The sequence below is a fragment of the Perca flavescens genome, chromosome 19 (genome assembly GCF_004354835.1).
Source record: "Perca flavescens isolate YP-PL-M2 chromosome 19, PFLA_1.0, whole genome shotgun sequence".
Lineage (NCBI taxonomy): Eukaryota > Metazoa > Chordata > Actinopteri > Perciformes > Percidae > Perca > Perca flavescens.
The window spans coordinates 5,712,750-5,729,263 of record NC_041349.1 but is presented as its reverse complement, the minus strand read 5'-3'; the positions used below and the strand labels follow the sequence as shown (position 1 = coordinate 5,729,263).

The following is a 16,514-nucleotide window of genomic DNA, read 5'->3' as shown; positions in this document are numbered from 1 at the left end:
TACAAAAAATTGATTAAGGGCATTCTTAAAAGGTGGATCTCTCTCTGTCTGACCCTCGTCTGGGACCATCTTACCATGGGAGACCCTACAGCACATGTGTCAAACTCAAGGACCGGGGGCCAAATCCGGCCCCTTGTGAATTTTGATCCGGCCGCATATCAATTTAGGTTCACAAAAGATTTTGGCCCGACTAGTTGTGCACCACAACAAAAAAGTCAGGTAACAGATTTTGGCAGATTTGCTGACTTTGAGTGTCAGAAATTCCCAATAGTCAGGCTGTGAAACAGGTTGTTGTGAGTCAGCTGTGTGGGAGCCTGCTTTTAAAAGAATGTGCTGACTTTTTTAGGGTTATATAGCAATCAAACTCTAAGGGAGAAAGCTATATGAGACATGCAACAATAAATCCAAAGATATTTAACTTTTTTGATTAAATGAAAGCATGTCAGTAAACCGGATAAGCGGACGAAGATGGATGGAAGCAGTGGTGGAGGAAGTACTGAATTTCAGTACTTAAGTAAAAGTACAAATAACCAGAGACATGTTTACTTTAGTAAAAGTAGAAGTACCACTATGACAAACCTACTTAAGTAAAAGTAAAAAGTACCTGATTTTAAATGTACTTAAGTAAAGTAGTAAGTATTAAAAGTAAAAGTACTTGCATAACGATTTATCGTAATGTCTATATGTAAAAAAAAACAGTACGGGCTGTAGCATTTCAATTAAGTTAGTTTTAGGTTAATGTAATTGGGCTTACCATCTGTGGCCCAGTTTACATTCTGACTTACAATTCTGGTTATCTATCAGGGTGATCTGCATTATTTCCTACGGGACAGTGAATGCTACACACATTTATTTAGCGAGAACACACGGGCTTGGACAACAAGTACGTGGCTTCAGAGCTGAGGAGGACCGGGAGTGTTTTTAAGATAAATATATACGTGTTGTATATTAACCCTATGTGAACGGATGCTTCACTTATGACCAAGCAGAGTATTGGGAGCAGCAGCAGTATCGGGAGCGTGGCCATAGTGGGATTCGTAATATCGCGAGCAGCATCGGGAGCTGGACAGACTGCCGCCGGTGCAGGAGCAGCTGCTGAAGGCTTCCCTGCAGACTGGTGAGTTTTGGCAGGGGGACAAACTGATCAGAAAATGTAACGGAACATTGTAGAAATGTAGTGGAGTAGGAAGTATAGATAATTGCTCCAAAATGTAACGAAGTAAAAGTCAAAAGTATGCACTATTGAGTGTACTTAAGTAAAGTACAGATACGTGAAGGTTACGTTAAGTACAGTGACGAAGTATTTGTACTTCGTTACATTCCACCACTGGCCCTGAGTGAACTTGAGTTTGACACCCCTGCCCTACAGGAGCTCAGAGCTCCAGATAATAGAGATCCCAGACTCAGATACACAGACCCCTCCACCATGATAGGGGAGACATTATTGGTGTCTTTAAAGTAAGTGAAAAAAGTACATGGGGTTTTTGAAGGAGAAACTACTACAGATTTACACATGACCTCACACATGAGAAAACAGTCAGTGGAAAGAGGTCTGTGACTTTTCAGAGGAACGGATTCCGTCCCTCTTCATCATCATCAGCAGCAGCAGCAGGCAGTTCTGGTCCATTGTCCCTACTTTTTTTATATTTCCAGACACCAAACAGCTACAAGAAGCAGTCCACTTAGAACAACTGCTGCCCATCCAACGTAATGGCCTACAGGAGAGGAGTTTCCATCCTCAGGGACATCCTTCATTTGGTTTTCACTGTTTGAACCTAAAGTTGAAAAAACACAAAAGTCAGGAAATGTCTAGATAGTGGAGGAGCCTTCTTCCTCTCTTGAGTTTTCCTGATTGCTGTTTGAAACTGCAGCTACACAGCCTGTTCTCATGAAGCGTTTGTACATATAGCTATGAAAAGTTAAGCACTGTAACTCATATGTATTCCATGTATTTAGCACATTGGCTGCTGCTGTATTAGAGCATGAAGATCCTTGTAGGGAGGATATCGGGGGTGGGGGATGTTTGGATCCTAAAACACAGGGCTTTCAAGAGGGGGATGTTTGGAAATGAAAAACACAGGACTTTCACCCAGGAAACAGGTGTTCATGTCCTGAAGAAGTTAAGGGAAAACACAGGACTTTCACCCAGGAAACAGGTTTAAGACACTGTGTGAGCTCTGGTCCCAGTGGGGGGAAGTCAAAAGTCAATAGTAGGTAGGTTTTTACTCCTTTTTTTCTCAAAGGAAGGATGAGGATCTGTGCTTCAGTTTGTTTAGTGATTTAGTGTGTCTGTAACCTGAAATGTCTTGAACTTTTTTATCTTTTTATCGTCGTTATTTTTATTTTGTTGTATTTTCATCGAATCGTGATGTTATTCTGTCCTGTAGATCTGTCCCAACTTGGTTTCACTATTACAATGTTGAGTTAAAGGTACGTGCATTGATTTGTTGTGTATATTTGTGTTTTGTATGTGCTTTTGTTTCCACTATCAAAGCACTTTTATATACAGAGTCAACAGTCAAACTACTGTGTCAAGTTCTACATTTGAATAGAGGTACACACACACACACACACACACACACACACACACACACACACACACACACACACTGAAGTTGATATATGATTGCTGAACAATAACAAAAGATGGAACTCAGGAGATGTAGTCAAATAAGTTAAGTCTCATTTCCAGAAAGAATTGAGATACAGACGGATCAAAGGACTCAGCGAGAGGGATGCACACACACACACACACACACACACACACACACACACACACACACACACACAAACACACACACACACACACACACACACACACACACAACACAAACACACAAACACAAAGACATACTCTCTCTCTCTGTCTCCCTCTCTGTCTCTTCCCTCTCATTCTCTTTCTTCCATCCTTTTTTAAAACCGCACTTAGAAACACGTGACATTCCCTCTTTTAGATTTTAAAGTAACTGACAAAGTTAAATACAACCTTTACTTACTACATTCATTTGTTTGTGGTTGTTACCATGGTTAATTGTAGAATCATGGCTCCATTCATACTGCCTTTTTATAGTGGTGGTGTACGCGCTTAACCCTGAGTGAACCTACTCCGAGTTGATTGAACCAACTCAAATCAGCTGTTCTGGAACCGAAAACTCTGAGTTTCCCATCTCGGGGTAAATCAACTCAGAGATCAGGGTTAGACTCAGAGTTTGTTAAACCTCCTTCCTGGAACGGACCCCAGGTCAGACATTATCTGCTGACTCACAGCAGCTGTTCTCTTCAGAAAACACAAATATCACCTAAACTCTGAGACTCCACTCTACAAACTCACCTGAGACGGTCAGCTTGGTGGTGTTGATGAGCTTGTCGACTCCACCATTTGTAACTCGACACTGGTAGGTTCCGGTGTCGTTGACGCTGACGTTCTTCAGAACAACAGAAATGTCTCCGTCCTTCATCTCCGGATCTCTAAGGGTCACTCGACCACGATATGATAGATGCTGGAAGTTTTGATAGGAGTGGTTTTCTCTGAAGAAGAAGACGTCTAACCCCAGGTCAGTTCTGCTCCACACCAACTTTCCATTGTCAGCACCTCTATGATCCCGACACTGAAGATTGACATCCTCTCCAGCCTTCGCTGTTAGTTCTTCTGGGTCTGAAACAGAGAGAAAAGCAGGAATTCAGGAATATAGTTCAACTTCAAACAGCTCCACATGTGACTATTTAATTATTAGTTTGGATGTAAAGTTCAGAAACTCATCAAATGCAGAAAGCAGATCTGAACTCTGCAGAGTTCTTGTCTAAATCCCTAGTTAACCTGTAATTCACTTACAGTCAATAGTTAATCTCTGAAACAGATTCTCAACTGAGGAAAACATTTATAGTAAAAACTGTGCAAACCAAATGTAACTGAACGAAGCCATGAAGTAACAGTAGCGCTTACTTTATGCATCCCCTTGCAGGTTTTTGTTGCCACGGTAACCTATATCAGTAATGACATAACTCTTAGCAGGAACACCATTTTATTTCGTACAGTTGTTTTGGCTCTCTCTGAACTACTGAATATGTTTGTAGTGTACAGTTTGTACATTTGAGTCCGCTGGCTCTAAAAGATGCTAAATTCAGACATCATAATCTCTGCATTAGATAAAATGCAGAAAGCTTATGAGTTCTGAGAGATATCATATGTCTTCATAACATGATGAGTGTGCTGTAAAGATTGGTTAAAAAAAAAACACCCAGACTTCTCTCCCCAAAGCCAGTGTTAGACAGAGATGCAGCTTGAGTCCAAACCTCTACATACAACAAATTGGAAACAGTATAACAACTGTCTGCAGCACCTGGCATCACCCTTGCGGACACTGAACTCAAATGCCTACAGTTTTGAAATGATCTGGTGCTCCTCTCTCTAACCAAAGAAAGGCTACAACAGCACCTTAATCGTATGCACAATTTCTAACCAAGACAGAAAATTATAAAAATCCAGAAAAAGACCCAGCTTCCAGCACACAATTCTGCCCTGTAAAGGCAAAAGGCAGTACATTTGTTTTTGGTCGAAAAGGAGTTAATGGTATTTTTGGGACCATCAAGACATTCTCTATCATGCGGATAAGTTTCTTGAGTCAATTTCGTTGTTCTTTCGAGAAAATAAAGGGTTGTCTTAACAGGAACTTCCAGAAGCCCAGGAGAAACAAAGATAGAACAACGTAACACCTGTCACCGCTCTTTGACTTTGTTTTGGAATGCTCAAATTGAGTTAGGGTACAGGATAGTAATAAGTAGATGGCAAGAAGTCATTTCATACCATCAAAAATAATATATGCCATGATCAGTAGATTTTATACAGGTGTTACTATAATTATTTTGTAAATGGTGATCAGCAACCAAATACTGATAATGTGGAAGTTACTGCCTTTTGCCTTGGCGTGACATTTTGCAGACAATACAAAGACAGAGTTCAGTAACTTCAAAATAGAGGTCAGTCACACACACACACACACACACACACACACACACACACACACACACACACACACAGTTGCTAGTAGCCAAGGAGATACGTAAGATTAAAACACATGATGACTCTTCAGAAGAGCTAATTATCTTCACTCCACTTTCTGCGTGGGAAAGTCACCAGACGCCACACTCTTCTGAAGTTCTGAGAGTTGTGTGGAGCTGATAGTCTTAATTAGCTTTGTAGCAATTTACTGTTTAATTGATTAAAGGACACCTCGAAAATGAGATGATTCATCTCAAGGGGTTATCCTACTAATAAATACTTCTACTACTACTTACTTCATAAGACAACAACAAGAAAATTGACACATTTATATCATCCAAACTGAAAAACAGATCTACAATTGCATTGTTACTAGTCAAAATTATTTTTGGGGATATTTAAAATAACATATATATATATATATATATATATATATATATATATATATATATATATATATATGACTAGGAAGAATAAAATTATGGATATCTGCAATGAATAAAAACATTATCCAGTCCAGCTATTAAATGTTAAAACGGCCACTTATACATTTTTAAGGATTTAAAGATAGCCTACCACCAATATGATAGAATAAAAATCCAGTAGGCTAGTTGTTCTCAAAAACATTACTAAAACAATCAGATTTTTATTCAAGGTCAGAGTCCGGAATAACTAGCGATTAAAAAAAAAACATTACATCAACTCATTTATTACTTTTCATACACACCCGGTTTTCCTGGTCAACTTTTTTTTTTACAGATACCGGTAATGATTTCAGATGTTAAAATAAGGCCAAACCTATTTATCCTATCGACATTTTTGATTTAGAACATTTTACACACCTCACACAATATAGGCCTAAACAGTGATTTAGTCTACGTGATACGTAGGATTTCCATATACCCACTTAAAAATGTGCAATGGCACGTAACAACATACTTTCCATTATGTTTTTGATACATTTTGAATTGTCATCTGTGTTTGTCTTTGCATATAGTCTAAATAAAGGTATTTCCACCATAAATTAGTGCATTAAAGTGTATCAGAATGCAGGACATGAAGTCTTTGACACTTAAAATGTCCCTGGGGGAGAACACCCAGACCCCATATGTCCATTCTGGTCCATGTATTTATATAGTACAGTATACCCACTAAAATACATTAGACTACACCACTGGGCCTAAAACCCCCCTCTACCTCCCTCTCCCATCCCAAATCCATCCCTACAACCTCCAGCTTGTCGCTGTCAGCTCACCGTTATACACTGTAAATCCGAACGTTCAAAGTACTTAAATATATTAAGTAGTGTATACTCAAAGTTTTAGAAAAATTTCTACTAACTTAATTTTTTCTAGTTGGTGTAACATGTTCTTCATTAACTTAAAAACATAACTTAAGACAACTTAATAGAATTGAGTAATAACATACTAATAATGATAAAGTCCTGCACTGAACCAGAAAACAAGTCAGTAGCATTAAGTAGTGCTCACTTAAAAAATGTGAGCTAATTAAGTATTTACTTAAAAAAAGCAAGCTTGATTAACTTAAAAACCATGACCTAATTAAGTGTCATTTACTTAAAATAAACAAGTTGTCTTCACTTAACAAGTATAAGCTTATTGAGTGTTACTTACTCAGAATAAACAAGCTGTGTTCGCTTAAAAAAAATTAATTTATTAAGTATTGTTTACTCAGAACAATTAAGCTGCACTAATTTACCATTACTAAGTTCATTGAACTTACTTTTTTCAAGGCAATGAGTTTCCATACATTTTTTAAGTAAAGTCAACTTGTTAAAATTAACAGTGTATTATAGGCCTATAACATAGATGTATCTGTAACATTGCAGCAAACAAAGTCTGCGTGGAGTTGTGAAATAGTGTTACCACATTTGTAACAGCTTTATCGGCCCTTAGGCTTATTCCTGCTGCGCTCCGTTCACTTAAGAGCGGCAGTAAAACTTGCGAACTAGGGTCCGTTACGCTACTGTGTAATCAGCGTAACTGACAATGTTTTTATTGAACAATAAAACGTGTTTTTAAAATAGAACACGTTACACTTTATGAGGTCTTACTTAATACGAGCTATGGGCTGGGTCTGAATTAAATTGCCATACCTTTCTATCGCACATATATCTAAAATCTATGAGAAGGTTTCTGAAAAAAATTATTATATTATTATTTTGAGATACTTTCTCAGTATGTTGGGAATGTTTCTCATGGGGAATATGCCTGTTTCTCTGCCCCTTTAAATATTTTCTATGATGGAGTCTAATCCCCAAAGACTATGCAGATTTCATGTATTTATGTTATCCATGTTCATATCATGCTCATCTATAATAAATATTTGCATATCTGCAACAAAGTCTCTCCTGATTGAAATTATGACTAGGAGAAATGGTATTATGCATACCAAGAATGAAATTGACAAATGAGAGACACACACCGAGTTTCCACACTGCCAAACCTAACCCCTGAACACTGTTACACATGTTAAACAGCACACACACGCTCAGTGATCCTGACTATCTACAAACCTATAGCTATGCTACTCATTTTCCGGAGAAGACACCGACTTCATCAAACAAGTCGCGCAGATTAACAGAGACTACACATTGGGGACATCCATCCTGGGCACCTTGCTTTAAAATTTGATTTTGTCCACCTGTCTAGAAGACGACACTACCCATCAGTCACCCCCAGTTTCCGGAAAGTGTCACCTTTATTCATCGCCCTGCTTTCTCTGACAATTTGCCTCACTGACTGACATGAGATGAAGCTGATTGATGGGCTGAGGGATGAACATGTTGTGTAGGGACTATTTAGTTTGTATTTGTAGAGAGAAGTTTGGGGTTTTCCCCATTTTATTTCAATACAGTCTGTTATCACAGCAGCATAGACAGAGGATCTGCGGCTCACTTCCGCTCTGACACAGTCAGCTGAGAAAAGTGCTGACTGTGTTTGTGTCCTATATAATGTGATCAACCTAAGGTCTGATGTCATGCGTCCTCAGGTCGGACTCTACCATAAGGGTTTCCCAGACTGAATCAGGGAGTTTCAGATGTAATAGAAGACGTTTACTGACCTTGGTTTGTTGTGTCCTGCAGCAATGAATTCAGAACTGAAGAGAAATGAACGTCAGGTTAGTTTGAACTTTTACTGCAGACAGACAGAACAACTGTGAGCTCAGAGAAGATGGAGTCCATGATGCTAAATGGCCAGACTTTTGCTTTTAATGAGAACTTTAACAGAACAAACATAACAGCAAAGAACACAGCTCCTTTGAGTTAGTACAAATCTCACAATGCTCACACTGATCAGTAAATTGTAAGATGTTATAATATCCAAAGTTTTCCAGCTGATATTATCTTGCCTTCATTCTTCTTTGTACAGCAATGTTGTGAGAGTAAATAAGAGTCTGCTGTGGCTGCCGTACGGGTTGAGCAGAGGCTGGGTTTGAGCAGAGGCTGCACGGATGTTTGACCAGCGTATAACTATTATCAGACCGGCTGGGCAGCAGGCCGCGGATGGTGTTGCAAAGAACTTCCGCCTGGCCTTTGCAGCCTCAAAACATTACCGGCCCAACGGGAAAATTCCAGACTCTCCCGATTGCCATTCTGCCTCTGGACACAACCCACGAGAGATTAAATGTCTGGGATTTCCCACTAGTCAGTCTGAACTGAAGAAGTCTCTTGGATAGGAGAAGACACGTCTTCAAGAATTTCTGCAAGACCTGTTGCCTTAACTTATTACAGAGGACGTAAACATATTCTTTTGTAAATCTTTACAATAAAAAAAGAATTAAACCAAATTTTCTTCAAAACTTGCTATTTTTAGAGTGTAGCATGCTAGCTCAAAGTTTGTTGTTTCCCAAAGCGCAGTTTGAGAACAACAACACATAGAGAGCGGAAGGTGAGGGCCATCCGGTAATAATCCTGGAAATGTACTTACCAGTGACAGTGATGTTGATGCTGTTACTGGTTGCTCCCTCTCTGGACTCACACCAGTAAACTCCACTCTCCAGTGGGTCCATGTAGCTGATGTTACAGGAAGAACCAGCAGTTGTTGCCCAGTCAACACCACACTGAGTCCTGGTTTCTCTGGTCGTGTTCCTCCTCAGAGTCCATCCAGCAGAGCTGTCGTCCTCCTCACAGCTCAGAGAGACAGACTGTCCTTCAAACATCTGAGAGCTGCTGGGACTCACAGTCAGAGAGGCTGGAGGGAGGAGGGTTTAGAAAACACTAAATTACTTCTGGAAAAAAGACTGGAGCCCAAACTTGTTTGTGTGGAGACTGAAGACAGATTGCAGATGTCTAAAATATGTCATAGCTGCTTTATTTGAAGTCCCATTAGAAATTGGTCATTAGGATAACTTGTTAACTCACTCCAGTCCAGACCTGTACACTTACTTTCTCTGACAATCTGCCTCACTGACTGACATGAGATGAAGCTGATTGATCGGCTGAGGGATGAACATGTTGTGTACTGACTCTGTAGTTTGTATTTGTAGAGAGAAGTTTGGGGTTTTCCCCATTTCATTTCAATACAGTCTGTTTTATCAAAGCAGTGTCTAGTAGACAGACGATCTGCGGCTCACTTCCGCTCTGACACAGTCAGCTGAGAAAAGTGCTGATTGTGTTTGTGTCCTCTTTAATGTGATCAACATAACATCTGATGTCATGCGTCCTCAGCTCCAACTCTTCTATCAGGGTTTCTCGGACTGAATCAGGGAGTTTCAGATGTAATAGAAGATGTTTACTGACCTTGGTTTGTTGTGCTGGTCAGCAGTGAAGTCAGAACTGCAGAGAAATGGACCTCAGGTTAGTTTGAGCTTTTACTGCAGACAGACAGAAAAACTGGGAGCTCAGAGAAGATGGAGTCCATGCTAAATGGCCAGACTTTTTTTTTTTAAAGCGGTGATAGATTGCAAAACCAATTTTACCTTCTCATAGTTGAATAACAACAGTTCGGTGGGTAAATAGTAGAGTTTAAGCCGGATACTCGGCTGAAACGAGTATCCGGTACGGATAAAGCACTTTTGCTGAGTATGAGTATTATACAAGTAATACGAGTTAATATCTGTGTTCGGATTGAATAAAAATCCTCATTGGGTAGCTGACTGTGTCTGCGTTCTGTGATAGGCTAGTAGTCCCAGCGCCCCTCCCCTACACACACACAGATTTATTGTGTTGCTGTGTCCCGCTCCGCTCTGCTCACTCACACACAGAACACTCTCTGTCTCTCCCTCAGTCACTCAGGTTTGGGGGTCTTTTCCGTTAACGTTTAGGGTTGATTCAGCTTCAGGTTTGTAGTACTAACTTATTAACCAGTAGAGTTCTGGGAAATGTGGGGTTTGTTCAGACGTGGTGCTTGGTAGAATGCGACTCGCGTTGTGTCTCTGCCTGTCGGAGATTTCTTTTCTTTTTTAAACCGTCTGCTGGCTCTAACAAGTTTTTTTTTACTTCACGCACTGAGTGTCTGACACTTTCTTGCTGTATATTATTTAAAAAATAAAGGAAGGAGTGGTATAAATTGTTTGTTATCGTGATTAAAACCATTGATCTGATAAAAACCATTGATCTGAAGCTCAATGCTGATGCTGTCATGTAAATAGTTTTCTAATCAGCAATAAATATAACAATTTCTGATCAACCCATATCAATTGCATGCTTAAAATAACATACCCCGCCCATTTCAAGACAACCGACCCACGTCCGGTTTAAATCCCGCCCACTTTCGGGTTAGGCCACGCCCAGTCCGAGTACAGATACAGATAATTCATATGGTTAACAGATACAGATAATGCTGTACTCGCTCATCCCTAGTAAATAGGAAATACATAGAAGCTCAAAATCCCATTGACACCCCTTTACTATGAAAATCTCATATTTTGAAACTGCCGCTGAAAACGGGCGGGACCTGTACCTTTGTCACGCCCATAGATGTATTAAGAGAATGGTCATGCCCCAACATTTACATAGGGTACACAACTGACCTGAGATCAGGTAGTCTTCTGAATCTAGGTCGCGTAGATCTCTGCTATTCCATTACAAAATTCACTTCTGAAACTTTTTTATGCGAGAAATCAACAATGTAAAGCTCAAATATGAGCCGTTTTATGAAAATTGATGGCTAATTGCAAATTTTGTCCGACTGTGTGTTGGAGTTCAGCGGCCGGTGCTGCCTGGGTTGCTATATCGCCACACTGCCTGTCTTCCTTCACAGACCCCGGCCTGCTGTGAGCTTGAGTGAGCTCCGTCACCGCCGGCAGCCCGCGGTGCTCAATACCCGCGCAAACTTACCCTTTCTATTTTACTGGACTACCAAACACCGCTGCCCCGACAGAGCTCCAGGTCCTGCAGCTCGCTGTTCTCCCCCCCTCTTCCTGCTAAATGGCCAGTGAATGACTGAGAGCGTGGTCAGCGATCTTGTTACTCCAGCAATCTCTTACTGCAGGTTCCAGTTAATCTTATAATGGATATGTGTGTTGAGTTATTTAGTCAAACGATTGGAGAAATAAACGCCTCTTGTCCACGAGTCTCATTGATAGAGCCCGCGGTGAGCTGGAGTCCATCGATGAGAGCTAGCTGGCCTCCTCCTAACGAGACCTCTGACATTCACAAAAATGCATTAAATTGAAGTGTTAGCTAAGCTTTGTAAGACCTTGGGGAACCTGTAATATACATGCCGTGACGAAATTCAAACTGTAAATATACTATAGTTATGCCGAAAGTGTATCTAGCCACGATCGTTTCCCATTGTATTGAATGGGACACATAACTTTCTAGCTGCTCCTCCTAACAACAACCCTGATGTTCACAAAAATGCCTTAAATTGAAATCTGACACAACGTTTACCTTTATAAGACCTTTATTCAAATCAAATCGGACTGTTAGCTTTTGTTAGCTTTGTAAGACCTTGTGATAGCTGTGATATAAGTGTCGTGACAAAATTCAAACTGTAATTAAAGCTGCAAGCAGCGATGGACGGGCCCTCGCGCCTCTGCAAGCGTCGGGGTTACTGGCGGACACGGCTCCTTGTGACTGTGCATTTGCGCGGCACTGAGACACCGTAAATCGTCAACAATGAAAAGGGAACTCCCTGCTGAGTTCAACGATACCTCACACAAGACTCTACGTCATACGGTTTATTAGCTGAGACAAGGTGCATGGCTAAAGCATAGGGGGCGGGTCAAACCATCACCAATTAAAAAGGAAGTCTCTGCTGAGTTCAATGATACCTCACATAAGACTCTACCTTAGATGGGTCAGCATTTATGAAAGGGGGCGTGGCTTGAACATAGGGGACAGGCCAAACCATCACCAATGAAGAAGGAAGTCTCTGCTGAGTTCAATGATACCTCACTCAAGGGTCTACATCAAACGGGTCATTAGTTATAAAAGTGGGCGTGGCTAAAGCTTAGGGGGTAGGTCACACCATGACCAATGAATAAGGAAGTCTCTGCTGAGTTCATTGATACCTCACAGAAGACTCTACCATAAAGGGTCACCATTTATGAAAGGGGGCGTGGCTAAGCACAGAGGGGCGGGCCAAACAATCATCAAAGTAGAAGGAACTCTCTGCTGAGTTCAATGACACCTCACACAAGACTCTACCATAAACGGTTCAAATGTTATGAAAGGGGGGGTCTAAATAAGTGGGCGTGGTTAAAGTATAGGGGGCGGATCAGTAGCACATGTAGACCATGGGCCCTATCTTGCACCCAGCACAATTGCCTTTGTACACCGACTCATGTATCATTCCTATTTTGCACCCGACGCACAGAGGACTTTTCCCTCCACAGACGCACGTCGGTAAAATAGGGAATGTATTTGCGCTCCCGGGGGCGGTTCAACGAAAAGAGGAGGCGTGTTCAGGCACAAACGTTAGTGGTGCTATTTTGCAGTTTCAGAAAACAATTCTGCCACTGACCAGGAAAAACCTGGTCTAAAGTCAGTGGCACTAGTCTAAAGTCAGTGGCGCTAGTCTAAAGTCAGTAGCGTGTTATTCAGATACTATTTTAGGGGCGCATGTTTGGCCATAATGTAGCGTGGCACAACGCGCATACACTTCTCTCATCTAAATGGACGCAGCAGTTCCCATTTTTGCAAACCATACATAATTACAAAGGAAAAATATTACTGAAAATGCGCTTCAGGTGTTTGGATAGATCAGGAGGCACTTTACAGTACAGTCCACAAAAAGTCGCAGCATTCTTTGTGGCTTGTTGTGTTTTACACAACATTTCCATGAATCATGGATGTGTTGATGACATAAATGAGGAAATATTAGAGGACTTAAGGAGACGTGATGTTGAACTACGGTGGGATTGGACACTCCGGCAGGATCTGGTCCGGGGTTGGCAATGCGCGATGCGCTCCTGGTGGAGCGGGTGGACGGAGATGGAGTGGAGGGAAGGAGGAAGGGGCACAACAGGAGCAGGTGGTGTGTTTGGAGGCCCACGCTCCATGGCTGCAGCAATCCTCTCCAGACGTGAGGAGATGGGCCCGAGGGGCTGCAGCAACATCGCCACCAGGCCAAGACGGGCATTTATTACTTTGCCGCATCTCGTGCGCCAGGCAAATCTGCCGTTATAATAGCAATCCGCCATGGAACAAGCGCGCCTGCTCTTGAAGGGAATGTGAGATGACGCTCTGGTTTATTGCACGTTACGCCCAAACCACACCTAGCTACTTCAGACCAACCCATTTTAGATTTGTGTCTGGCGCAAGAGTCATTTATCCCGCCGGTATAATAGCAACAGCGCCCGAGATCCGCCCACAAAGCTACTTACGTTTTGCGTTTCATACTTGCGTTTCAGATCGTTAAAAAAGGGCCCCATATGTTTGTCATATAAGGCACATTTAATGTTGCCAGCGGGGGGCGCTATGACCAAAAGTCAATTTTGGCCTGTAGGTGTCCTCAGGCCTGGACCCTTGTCAATTGTGACAAATTTCGGGCAGATACGACAACGTACACTCAAGTTACAACAATTTATTTGTTCGCTAAAAATTCAAAATGGCCGCCACACCATGCCCACACCGTCTGACAAAAGGTTTTTCTTTTAATAACTTTTCACCGTTAAGGTGTTGGGATGGTAAAGACCAAGTTTTAATACCGCCGGATAAAATCTGTAGGAAGAGTTCGTTAAAGTATAGCACCTTGACTTTTAGGCCTACTTCCTGTTGCCACTAGGGGGCGCTATGACTTTAAGTAAATATTGAAGTTTAAGTTTATTTGTCCTCAGGGTTGGACTCTTATGAATCCTGAAAAGTTTCGAGCCAGTTGGAAAACGTAAACGCAACAGCCACTTCCTCTTTTGATGGCGAAACACACAAAATGGCTGCCCCGCCACGGCCACGCCCTAAGACGAAAAGTTTTTCTTTTAACAATTTTTCATCTTTAATGTCTTAGGATGGCACAGACCGAGTTTGAAGTTGATCGGAGGAAATCTCTAGGAGGAGTTCGTTAAAGTACGACATGTGGAAATGACCAAAATCACACTAATTTCGAACTTTGAATTCAAAATGGTGGACTTCCTGTTGGGTTTACGGTATGGCTCTAATGAAGTTTTTTGTACATCTTGACATGGTACATATGTGTACCAAGTTTCGTGAGTATGTTAAACGCACTGCAAGGGCTCAATTTTTTTAACTTTCTAGGGGGCGCTAGCGAGCCATTTTTGTGCGCCTATTGCAGAAAGCCTTAATTTTCACCAGAATTGATGCGACCACCAAATTTGGTGAGTTTTTGAATATGTTAAGCCGGGAAAAAGAAAAAAAATAATTCCTTCAGTTTCAATAGGGCCTTCGCCGCTGTCGGCGCTCGGGCCCTAAATATATTAAAGTTATGGCGGTAGTGCAGCCAAGGGTGACTTTGCCCTGGGTATGGCTTTATATAGTTGCCCCAGTAATGCAAAAATCCAGAAAAGGAAACAAAACATTGCATTGTATGGAGCCCAGCATTCTGTTTTCGTCTCTAAGACTGTGTGGAGCTCCTCAAAGTCCGCGCTCATCCAAATATTCAATTAGCCATCAATTTTGGAAGAAAAAGCCCATATTTGAGCTTTATATACAGGGATGCATAAGGACCAAAAAGTCTCAGAATGAATTTGGTAACAAAACATTGCAGTGTCAGGAATATGACCTTTTCTAAACCGAGCTCTAATGTTTGTGTATGGGGCTACCAGTTTGATACTTAACTTCTGAAGTCAAATTTGCTCAGTTTGCCTTTCTAAATATTAATGATTAATGATACCATATTTGGAAGAAAAGATCTTGTTACAAATAGGGCCAAAAATTATCAACAAGGGATAACAATAAGGGCCAATAAAATATCATTCAGGCCATTTTAGAACAGACCTGAGGGCAACCAATGTTACATACCCGGGGGCAGGAGACCCCTGCCTTAAGGAATAGTGTGAAATACTCTATATAATCATTTTATCATCCCTTTAATGATAACTTTAACAGAACATACATAACAGCAAAGAAAACAGCTCCTTTGAGTTGGTATAAATCCTGCGACTTGGACAATTTTTAAAATGCTTTAAAAATATCTAACAATAGGTGCCTGGATAGCTCAGTTGGTAGAGCGGGTGCTCATGTGTGGAGGTTTACTCCTCAATGCAGCAGGCCTGGGTTCGACTCTGACCTGCGGCCCCTTTGCTACATGTCATTCCCCCCTCTCCCCCTTAATTAATTAATTACATCTTGCTTGGTTTAGACCTTTCTTTTTTGTTTTGCTCACACTGATCAATAAACTGTAAGATGTTATAATAACCAAAGTTTTCCAGCTGATATTATCTTGCCTTCATTCTTCTCTGCACAGCAATGTAAGGTCAAAAATTAGAAAAGAACAAAGTGTACTTACGGATCAGCCATTGCAGAGATGTTCGTGCCATCGTACCTGTTGGTGATGTGACACCAATCACTTTGAATGCTAGACTCAGAGTTGCTAAAACCACCATTTCCTCTGTGTGCTCTGTGTCTGGTTTCCTCTGCAGTAGACAGGAAACTACATCCATAGAGATGAACATTGTTGTTTGTGATCAGATATTCTTAAAGAGGATTATTTCCATATGTGTTTATTTGTGATTGTGGTTATTTCTCTGAAGTTACAGACATGAAGGGAAAGAAGTCTTTCTGTCCTGTCCTCATGTATAGATACAAAATTCAGAGTTAGAGCATAGTTATAGTTCTCGCAGTAACACAATTTTCTGAAGGCAACATGACTGAGGACTCTTCTGCCTTCTTAGTTAGGCATTCATAATTCCACGCCCCTCTGAGTTGAAGCCACGCCCCCTATGCAAAATCGGGGCCAAAAAATCTAACACTGCAGCTCAGTCCTGACATTAACCCTTAAACATTTACTAAACATATTGAACTGTTAAATAATGTGTTAGTTACATCTTACTTGCTTTACACCTTTCTTTTTTGTTTTGCTCACACTGATCAGTGAACTGTAAGTTATAATATCTGAAGTTTTCCAGCTGATATTATCTCTCTTTCATTCTT

General features: G+C 41.1%; 1 protein-coding gene across 1 annotated transcript in view; it reads right to left on the bottom strand.

Annotated features, from left to right (window-relative positions):
• Positions 1 to 15,912, bottom strand: part of LOC114574101 (Fc receptor-like B) — a 28,914-nt gene extending 13,002 nt beyond the window's left edge. Inside the window, exons 1-3 of the mRNA XM_028606422.1 lie at positions 15,871 to 15,912; positions 9,762 to 9,797; positions 8,950 to 9,213 (exon numbers count right to left, since the gene is read on the bottom strand). Of these exons, the coding sequence (XP_028462223.1) occupies positions 8,950 to 9,213; positions 9,762 to 9,797; positions 15,871 to 15,901 (331 nt within the window). The 5' untranslated portion in view covers positions 15,902 to 15,912. The remainder of the gene's footprint in view (positions 1 to 8,949; positions 9,214 to 9,761; positions 9,798 to 15,870) is intronic.
• Between the last annotated feature and the right edge of the window lie 602 nt (positions 15,913 to 16,514).